The sequence below is a fragment of the Nicotiana sylvestris genome, chromosome 4 (assembly GCF_000393655.2).
Source record: "Nicotiana sylvestris chromosome 4, ASM39365v2, whole genome shotgun sequence".
Lineage (NCBI taxonomy): Eukaryota > Viridiplantae > Streptophyta > Magnoliopsida > Solanales > Solanaceae > Nicotiana > Nicotiana sylvestris.
In genome coordinates, this window is record NC_091060.1 from 42,921,558 (window position 1) to 42,932,227 (window position 10,670).

The 10,670-nt window shown below is 42.6% G+C and overlaps 1 protein-coding gene across 1 annotated transcript; it reads left to right on the forward strand.

Annotated features, from left to right (window-relative positions):
* Nucleotides 1-4,154: 4,154 nt before the first annotated feature.
* On the forward strand, nucleotides 4,155-5,301 carry LOC138889476 (uncharacterized). Its single transcript, XM_070172786.1, has 4 exons — nucleotides 4,155-4,512; nucleotides 4,635-4,678; nucleotides 4,771-5,064; nucleotides 5,170-5,301. Exons 1-4 carry the CDS (start codon nucleotides 4,155-4,157, stop codon nucleotides 5,299-5,301), a joined length of 828 nt encoding a protein of 275 aa, XP_070028887.1.
* Nucleotides 5,302-10,670: the final 5,369 nt, after the last annotated feature.

Genomic DNA, 10,670 nt, shown 5'->3' on the forward strand with positions numbered 1-10,670 from the left:
GAGCACTTACTCATAGAGCCATGCCAGATATTCCCAAAGACAGATCTGCATCGTTGATCGCCTATAACGTCTTGTTCTCAGAAGCCGCTCATAGGGGAACAAAGGCCGGCATCGCCCATTTTGAGTTCACCAAAAGGTCGTAATCTACGGGAATAACTATGTGCCGGTTAGGACCCTCCGTCTGTATCTCCACATGAGTGTTCCTCTCCAGGAAGGCTCGTGCCTCCTTAGGGTCGATATCCAAGCCAGAGTTATCGTCTCTCGCAGTGACTACTCTACTTCCCCCGATCATCAATGATGCACCACCTTCTGTGGCCCGTGTAAGCTCTCCGCTACCACGAACCCCCTCAACCCCAGAGGGCCTCCTCTTCAAAACGGCACCTACCGTGAAAATGGTCTATATGTCTGGTGTAAGCGCAGATTCCGCTTCCAAAGCGATGAATTTTTCCGGTTCAACATCAGCAACAACGGCCTTCTCAGTTTCCACCCTTTCGCTTTTCCTCGACGGTGACTCCTGGCCGTCAGATATATCGTCTACAAGATGATAGATGGGTTGGGAAGAGATCTCATCCTGCATGGCAACAGTTTGAAGGGCGGAGTTGATAACTAGGGATTCTAGCCTATTTTATGCTCCTTTGCTTAGGTTTTCGATTAAAAATGTGTACAAGTATTCTCGAAAGCTAACTTATTGTGCTTGTTTACAGTGTTTGGTCAAAAAGAGACACGAAAGTCATAACCAGCTAGTGAAACCTGCACAAGTTCAAAGCTAAGTCAAAGGCACTGACAACGAAGAAATAGAGCGGACGCGGAGGGTCCACCACTGAGGCGGTCTTAACTACGCTCTCAGCGGTAGTAAGGTTCAGAGAGTCACTTTATGGTCTTAATAGTCACCGGTTGTCCGCGGTGAAATTGAACAGTAGCAGAATCATCGGACGCGACCGCGGTCCAAAACTCGTCCTCAGTGGAATTGAGAATCAGAGGTCTATAGATTGGAGCTCAAATTTAAAAGCGCGAACCACTAACATATTTCACGACCGTAGTTGAAGATAGAGCTGAGGCGGTGGCTTTTCCACTCCCAGCAGAATCAAATCCAGATCCAGCTCAGAAGAGAAGAACTGCGGTCTGCGATTGCTTTTGCACGGCCGCGGAAGTCCAAGCACTGAGGCGATTCTCAGTAGGGGCAATTATGTCCAAAAAATTTAGCTATGTATAAATATATTTTTTTAGATTTTTAGGACATCTGTTATTTTGTGGAGCACGTGAACAACCGCTTTTTGCTTTTTAGAGTAATTTTAGAACATCTTTAGCAATTAATCTTAGATTTTGCTTTTGTAATTACTTTTTATGGCTTATATTTCATCTCCATCTTTGATTTCTTCTTTGATTATGAGTAGCTAAACCTATTATCTAAGGTTGTGACCCAACCCTAGTGTGGGTATTTAATGGGTCTTTAATTTTAGGGCTTAAATATTTATGGGTTAATGATATTTAGCTTGATTCATGCTTTAATTGTTGAATTGGTGGTTGCAAATACTGATTTGTGCCTTTTTGACTTAGGCTCTTCTTGAGAGAGAAAGACTAAGTCTAGGAAATTCAGGCTAGCAAGGAATTAGGGTGCATTCAAGAGATTGGTAGCCCCAATTAAAGGAAAAACCTAGAGATAGTAATACCCGACTTGAGCCAATTTTGTTTGCATTGTTTGAACACTCAATTGGGCTTGAGAAAGCCAATTAGGGCAAACTCACTCAAACTACCGAGAGGTATAGAGTGAGTAATTATGTGCAATGGTTATATCATGATCTCAATTATAACAAGTTTGCCCTAAGTTCTAGACCCCGTTAGATATTCACCTAGGTGTAAGTCACTTTCCTAGTGTCTTTTTACCAATTAAGAAAACCTTTAAAAAAATATCAAACTTAGCTTATTTTCATTCTTCATTAGTGTTAAAAGTAGAATAGTAACCAAAAATAAGCATGATTGGAAGTGCAATTAAGAACAACGCACATAGCTAGATTAGATAGAAACCCAATTCCAAACCAATAATATATCTCTGTGGAAATCGATCCCGACCCCTCAGGTAAAAGCTGCATCGACCACTCTTGCCATTCTATAGTGGTATAGGGTTAAAGCCGATCACTTTTTGGCACCGTTGTCGGGGAGCTAAACGGATTTGGCTATCTATCTGACTAGTTTTGTGTCTTGTTTTTCTTTCCTTTTGTTTTACTAACTTCTGCGAGTTAATCAATCCAGGACAAAATGGCAAACAATGATCCTATCGAAAATGTTATCTCGGGGGAGAAGGTAGATGATATTGGTTATGATGAGGTGCCTATAGTACCTCAAGGTCAAAGAAGAGGCCGTCAAGCCAATGAAAACATTCTAGACCCTCCCCCAGCTCCTCCACGAGTGGCTCCTTGGGTGCTTCCAAATGAAGGGTACGTAAGTGCAATTTTCCCACCTCAGATCTGGGCGAGCAATTTTGAGATTACAAATGTGATGTTGACGTTATTGGAGCAATAAAGGTACTTCACAGGCGCTTCCCATCAGAATACATATAAACATCTTAAAGGCTTTGTGGACACCTGCTGGAGAGGAACAAACAAATGTGTCGGAGGATGCATTGAGATTGAGATTGTTCCCTTTTTCACTTAGAGGGAAAGCTTTAGAGTGGCTCGAAAGACTTCCCAACCATTCCATCACTACGTGGGATGAATTGGCCGGCAAGTTTATAGCTACGTTTTTCTCGCCAGGGCATATGGCGTCATTGAGAGATGAGATCCTGGCCTTCAAACAAGAACCTAATGAACCACTTCATGAGATCTGGAAAAGGTATCAGACGATGGTGAAAAAATGTCTGAACAATGACATGACCGAAGCAATGATCTAGCAAACATTCTACCGTGGAATTAACACGACCAATCAGCATGTAATGAACCAGCTAGCAGGGGGAAACTTTATGGACACACCTTATGCTATGGCATGTGTGATTTTGGATGAGACGTCAGATACTTCCTCGGCTTGGCAAAGTCGAGCTAATGTGCCACAAGGTGATCCCACTGTCATCTACTACACAAAGAGCTCCACGACCATGGCCAAGCAATAGCAGAGTTAACTACAATAATGAACCAGTTAGAAAAGCTCAATTGCAGGAAGTTCAAGCGCCGAGATAAGTAAATGCTATGGAAGGTGTAAACATGTTGGTCAATAAGAGGCGACAAAGAGGTCAACAAAGTCAAGGAAATCTAGATCAATATGAGCAAGGTAGTAGTGGTTTCAACCAAGATGATGGGTATAATGAATAAAGTGAAGAGGTTCATTATGTGAACAACTACCAAGGACAAAGGGTCAATGCTCCTAACCAACAACAGTGGAGATCCCAAGGAAACTGGGGGAATCAAAACCAATAGGGAAATAGCCACTAGGGGAACAACAATCAAAATTGGGGGAACCAGAACAACCAGGAACAACAACAATTGGGGAGGAAATAATAACCATGGGGGTTGGAATAATGGCAATCATGGGAATCGGGGGCAAGGCTTCCAAATACCTCTAATGTATCAACAACCAAACAACCCACCTCCATTTCCGTCCCAAGGTCCTAGCTCGTCAAACAATGAGATGGGAAGGATCAAGATGATGTTTGAGAAAATGATGAAAAAGAATGCCGACTCTGATGCTTAGTTGTCATCCCCTAATACTTCAATCCGAAACTTTGAGGTTCAACTTGGCCAAATTTTGCAATATTTGAATACTCGCCCTAAGGGGGCTCTACCTAGTGATACGGTAGTAAACCCGAAGGGTGGGAACAATACCGGGCATGCAATGGCGGTGATCACAAGAAGCTCTAGAGGTGGTGAAGTGAATACCTCCAAGCAAAAGGAAGTTATGAGTGATGAGGTTAAAGTGCAAGATGATAATGCTTCTATAGTTGATGAGCAAGTGAGTGAAGAGAATTTGAATGCTGAAGTGAGAATTGATATTCATGATAATGAGGTGGAGACTCAAAATGACGCGAACCGTCTAGGGAACACGTAATAGACATACCGAAAACGGTAGTGCCCAAGTCTAAGGCTCCCTTGCCAAGGCTTCCTCCACCTTACCCTCAAAGGCTTGCAAAGAAAAAGAATGAAAACCAATTCAAGAATTTTATTGAGATGATAAAAAGCTTGTCGATCAATGTTCCTTTGGTGGAAGCGCTTGAGCAAATGTCAGGTTACGCCAAGTTTATGACGGACTTGGTGACTAAAAAGAGATCTATTGATTGTGAGACCATCAAAATGACTTATCAAGTAAGTGCAATTGTGCACTCGATGGCTCCAAAGCTTGAAGATCCCGACACTTTCATCATTCCATGTACCATTGGGAGTGCGGATTTTGCAAAAGCATTGTGTGATTTGGGAGTAAGTATAAATGCAATACCTTACTCTGTGTTAAAAACTTTGGGTATTGGTCAACCGAGAGCTACTTCAATGAGATTGCAAATGGTGGATAGAACAATGAAGAAGCCGCTTGGTATCATTGATGATGTTCTTCTCCGAGTGGACAAGTTATTTTGCCTGTTCATTTTGTGATTCTGGACTGCAAAGTCGACTATAAGATGACAATAATATTGGTAAGATCTTTCCTTTCAACAGGGAAGGCATTGGTTGATGTGGAAGTAGAGGAGCTCACCTTCCAGGTGGGTGATGAAAAATTGTCTTCCATGTGTGCAAATCAATAAGGCAGCCAAATAGTACTGAAGTTTGCCCTTTTGTGGATCTTGTAACGGAGGTGATAATTGATGACACGAGTGTCATGATCAATGTGGAGTATCCTTTGGAAGCGGTATTGTTGAACAATGATGTGACCGAGGATGAAGGTCGAATAGAGTGTGTCAGTGCCTTGCACGGAATGGGTTCTTACTCTTATGAGCCCCGTAAACTCTCCTTGGATCTTGAGAACAGAAAGACTACACCAACAAATCCCTCCATCGAGGAATCTCCCATATTGGAGTTGATGCCTTTACCTCCACATCCTAGGAAATCTTGGGCCCTTGTTCAACTTTACTTGTTATTCTTTCTTCGTGTTTTACCAACGTGCAGGTAGATGCCACACTGGAGGTGCTCAAAAGAAAGAAGAAGGCAATAGTATGGACTCTAGCTGATATTCAGAGAATTTTGCATGCACAAGATTATACTTGAAGATGATGCCAAGCCCTACATGGAACATCAAAGAAGGCTGAACGAGGCTATGCAAGAGGTTGTCAAAAAGGAGCTGATCAAGTGGCTAGATGTAGGGGGTTCTATACCCCATCTTGGATAGTTTTTGGACTTCACCAGTGCAATGTGTGCCGAAAAAAAAGTGGTATGACTATGGTCACCAATGAGCAGAATGAGTTTATTTCCACCAGGACTGTCACCGGATGGAGGGTGTGCATGGACTATCGAAAGCTGAATAAAGTGACCCGCAAAGATCATTTCCTATTGCCCTTTCTTGACCAGATGCTGGATAGACTTGCTGGGCATGCCTTCTACTGCTTTTTGGATGGGTACTCAGGTTACAACAAGATTTTTATTGCTCCGGAAGACCAGGAGAAAATCACCTTCACATGTCCGTACGGGACATTTGCATTTTCCCGGATGCCATTCGGTTTGTATAATGCACCGCCTACCTTCCAGCGGTGTATGATGGCTATCTTTACGGACATGGTGGAGGATTTCTTGGAAGTATTCATGGATGATTTTAGTGTTGTGTGTGACTCCTTTGATGAGTGTTTGAAGAATCTTGACAAGGTGCTAGCCTGGTGTGAAGAGACAAATCTAGTGCTTAACTGGGAAAAATATCACTTTATGGTCGAGGGCATTGTCCTCAGCCATAAGATCTCAAAGAACGGTATAGAGGTAAACAAGGCGAAGATTGAAGTGATTTCAAAGCTTCCTCCTCCTACTTCAGTCAACGGAGTTAGGAGTTTTCTTGGGCATGCAGGGTTCTACCGAAGATTCATAAAAGACTTTTCTAAGGTAGTGAATACTTTGTGCAAATTATTGGAAAAGGATGCAAAGTTCTGGTTTCATGCCTATTCCAGCTCGTCCTTGTATAAGGACAAGATGAAGTACTTACATGACAAATATGCACGGAGCAAGGAATTCAAGAAGGGTGACTTGGTTCTTTTATTCAACTCCCGGTTACGACTGTTTCCGGGAAAGCTTAAATCAAAATGGAGTGGTCCTTTTGAGGTGGTACATGTAACTCTGTTTGGTGCTCTTGATTAGAAAAACAAAAATGGTTAAATCTTAAGAGTTAATGGGCACAGAGTGAAACATTATCTTGGCAAGTTTGATGACAGCCACATGGTGGCAATGATCCATCTCAAATGATTGATGGTAACCTGCGTCATGTCGTGACGTTAAATCAGGCACTTCGTGGGAGGCAACCCATGTGTTTTTCTTCTTTTTGATTTTTTTCTTAGTGTAGGAATTGTTTTGAACTAACTGGTTGTGAGATGTGTGTAAGAATGTTTGATGCAGTGCAGGACAAAGCTGAAAAAGTTTGGCAAAGTTTGTAATTGGACCGCTGACAGCGCTCCATTTTTCGTGGTCAGCAGAGGCCAGTTCGCGGAGGCATAATGTGGTAGCAGACGCGGACTTGAAAAGTCTAAAATGAGACTTCTCTGAAGTTTCATCCGCATCCGCGGAGGATTTTTTGCGGCCAGCAGTGCAGTTTTGAGACCGCATCCTATTTTCCGCTTTTAGCGGAAGTGTCAAACAAGCAGCCCTTTTGTGATGAAAAAGCACATTCCGCGGCCGCGCCAAGTTAGCTTTGTGGATCCCAAGGTACTTTGTATAAATAGAAGGTCCTCAGACTTTTTACCCTTTTTAATCTTTGACCTCTCAAGCATATTTTTTATTGTTCATCTCCTCCACAACTGAGCCCTAATCCGTAATATCACTAAATTGGAAGTCCATTCCCATCACTTATTACACAACTGGAAATTTCACTTCATCTTTGTTCTTCAATTTTTAATTTTCTTTTTTTGTTAGTTTTTATTTCTTCTTCTTTTCTGTTAGTTTCAACTAGGGTTAATTAGTGTTAATTAAATTATGCTTCAATAGTTAGGGATAATTAGTTAATACCTAGTAGGGGTTAATAGTGTATTTGATATCCGCTAATAGCAAGAAAAAAATTGCAACCCTAGGTTTGCTCAGTTCGTTTTTGAATTCCGTGGTCGCGGATGTATTTTTGCGATCGCGGATGTATTTTTGTGGTCGATGTTCATGTAAAAATTTGAGTTGGAATGGTTTGAATACCGCGGGCAGCGGTGGAAAATTTTGCTGACAGTGGCCAGCTTAACATGGCCGCGTTGCATTTTTCGCGGTCAGCGATACCTATGTTCAGATAAGTACAAAAATGGGTCCACGGCCACGATTGTTTTTTCGCGGATAGCGGTGCAACTTCCGCATTCGCGCCCAACATTTCGTGCTCAGTGGTTCTTTAGAATTAAAGGATAGGTAGTCTGATCCACATGCCTCCGCGGCCGCGGACCCTTTTTCCGCTCTCAGCAGTATTCATTTCGAGGCCGCCCTTCTTTATCCATTGTCAGCGGGTTTGAGAGTTTTTACAAAACTGTTAATTGTTCATCTGGTTTTCTTTACTACTTCTTCTAGCACCAATACTAATGATCTTTCAATGATTATATATGCAAACAACGGTTAAATCAAGAGGTGGTAGTGAGAAAAAAAAAGGGAAAGCAGAGTCCTCCCGAGGTAGAGGATGAGGACAAATCAAGTTACCCCTAGCAGTATGGCAATCCATTGGGAAAATGCGAAGGGATATCAGAGCCGCAGATAGAGCTGCATCCCACTCCGAGGGAAGTGATTATGTTCCTCCTGGGAGGCCTCGAAGGGTGATTCTGTGCCCACCCATGTACCAGACTTCCCAGGAAGATTTTGATTTAGAGACGTGTCTACACCCCCATCTTCTCCTACTTCTCCTGCTTCTTCTGAGTCGTCCGATGACTCAGCGGAGAGTAGTGAGTCCTCGGCATCAGCTTCACTTCCAGCTACCCTAGTTTTTTCACATGGACAGGACTTTATAAATATAGATGTTGAGATCCTTAATGACGGGAGGGGTGGTGACACCCAGACTGGAGGGTTGGCAAGAACAAGAAACCCGGTGGTGTGGCAGCAGAGGTTTGTTAGTGAGCAGGCCTACCACAAATTTTGGGAGTGGTGGCCTCACAGGTCACTCATACATGAGCGTCAATTTATAAAGTGGGATCTTCTGCCCCACAAATCCCAATGTGAAGCAATAATTTGATGAAAGAGTAGGGTGGAAACACTTCACAAGTGGGTTGTCGGATGCTAATGAGCACCTAGTCAAGGAATTTTATGCCAATGTCGCCCACATCAAAAAGGGCACATTTATGACTAAGGTACGGAACCTGAAGATCAAGTTTGATGGAAAGACTCTGAATGACTATGTGGGATTCAATGATGAAGATGAGTCATTATACTTAGAGAAGGTGGCCATGGATGAGGTGGCCCGAGTGGTTAGCATCAATACTTGCTCTCTTGGATACTACTCCAGCTTGGTTGACAGCGGGGGTCCCTATCTACAGGATCACCCTGAACTTCGAGGCGAAGGGTTGGGAGACATTTGTGTGCAACAGATTAGACCCCACTACTCATGACAGTGACATGCCAGTTTCCCGGGTGATTATAGTGGTGGTCATTATGGCGGAATGTCGGGAATATCATGTCTAGGGTGATCACCAGAGTAGTCAACAAGGATGAGAGATCCTACCATTTCCCGAACTTCCTCACCATGTACCTTGAGGATTAGGAGGTTGAGAAAAAGGATTTCGATACCAAGGTGAAACATAAGAGACCCTTCTCATGGTACAGGGTCCAGGCAACCCCAAGTTAAAGGGAAAAGACTCCATATCCACTGGCCAGTCTGAAGATCCAGGGGTGGTGGTTATTAGTTCCGAGCCTCCTACTGCCATACCACAGCCTCCTGCCGGACCATCTACTTACATGCCTTCCTCAGTGCCCTCCTCGTCAGCATACCCTTTGACTACACATAGGTTGAACCAGACTCTCTCCGGCATCAACAACTGGATGAAGGCAGCAACATCAAAGCTGTCTGTACTATCCAACTCAGTGGCAGCCCAGTCAGTTCCCACACAGCCCCAGGTGCATGCTTCAGTAGAGGAATCTCTCAAGGATCTTCTGGACAACTGGAAGAATCTCCTGGACAACCAGAAGCTCATCATGGATGCTCTGGCAGTGCAAGGAAAATCAATTAAAGAGTTGAGCAAGCAGATGAAGAAGCTGAAAAAGACTCGGGCCTCAAAAGGAGTTAGTGAAGCTGTTGAGAGGAGAGGTGGAAAAGCTGAAATAAGCTAGCAACATACCATTGGAGCTATTATTAGAGGACCCAATTCCAGCAATCAAGAAGAGCAGTTACCGGAGCAGGAGGCTGATGGAGAGCCTAAGAGGAGAAGACTGATTCCTCAGGCTGATGACTTGGAGATTGAGCTGGAGGACCCTGAGGGAGGTGCCTCAAGCCAGCCACAGGACCCCGATAGAGGTGACCTAGGGACCCAGCCACAGGACCCCATCCAGACAGAGGACCTTTAGGGAGTTTTCTTTACTCTCTAACCCCTCTTTGATCTTATTTTTGCTATTAGCATTGAGGGCAATGCTAGTTTTTATTTGGGGGGTGGTCCTATTTTGATGATTTGATAATTAGATTGTAATTATGATACTGGTTTTTCTTTATTGTTATTTTGCACTTTTGGTATGTATATAACTTTACCATTTATTTTTCACTTTTCATTATTTTTCAATTTCGGTATGTATATAAAGTTACTTTTCCATGTATATATTCATTCCCTCTTATGTATATTCGTCTCAATCCCTTATTGTACATATTCGGTTTACTTATCATATTTTACTTTATAACTTCTTTTGTAATTTTCCTTAATAGCATACCTTCTTATTTCATTTAGTAGCTTCTTTTTCAGTTCATAGCTTCTTATTGTTACAAGTTTTCGTAATCTATAAGCCTTTGATTTTCTTAATGCCATGGTTCTTTCCAAAGGTAGAGTTTGTGTAAACCGGGTGGCTATTCTTGATGATGGATGGCATGAAAACTTTCTTAAGGGTGTGAGTCTGTTTTCTTTTCGTTTTTGTGTAAATAGTAGCTAGTGAACAATAGTACCTCAGGCAAAGCTTCACTTGGGCCTAACACATTTCCCTTTGACCTTAATAAATTTATGTGTAAAGGATGGTGATAATTGTAACCTTTAGACTCTTGTGTTGACTAAACAATCATTGAGTTTTTTTAGAGACCATTTGTGTTGCTCAAATCTTAGCTAAGATTATTGTGGGCCCTCGACTCTGTCTCTTTAGCAATCCAATAGCTTGTGAGATGAGGTATTGATTTGCAAGTCCAAGTCCCATACCAATAAGTCTAGAACTTGCCCTGAATGTTTGTCTAGGCAAAATTCTAAGTGTAGCTCGACTTGAGAAGTGATTATAAGCTCTCCTTGATCCAAATTGAGACTTGAAAACATCCATATCCCACCAAAAATGATATTCCTAGTCAATCCCATTGAGCCATAGCCCTTGTTTTTTCAATAACCATGATACAAGCCTTTATCTGTTCTAAAATGATCCTCTCTTGGC

Excerpts from the sequence above, each read along its gene's own strand:
- LOC138889476 (XM_070172786.1), top strand. The coding sequence starts at position 4,155 with ATGATAAAAAGCTTGTCGATCAATGTTCCTTTGGTGGAAGCGCTTGAG. Across the intron at positions 4,679-4,770 it reads TAGAGGAGCTCACCTTCCAG|GTGATAATTGATGACACGAG; the intron begins GTGGGTGATGAA and ends CTTGTAACGGAG. Across the intron at positions 5,065-5,169 it reads ACTTGTTATTCTTTCTTCGT|ATTATACTTGAAGATGATGC; the intron begins GTTTTACCAACG and ends TGCATGCACAAG.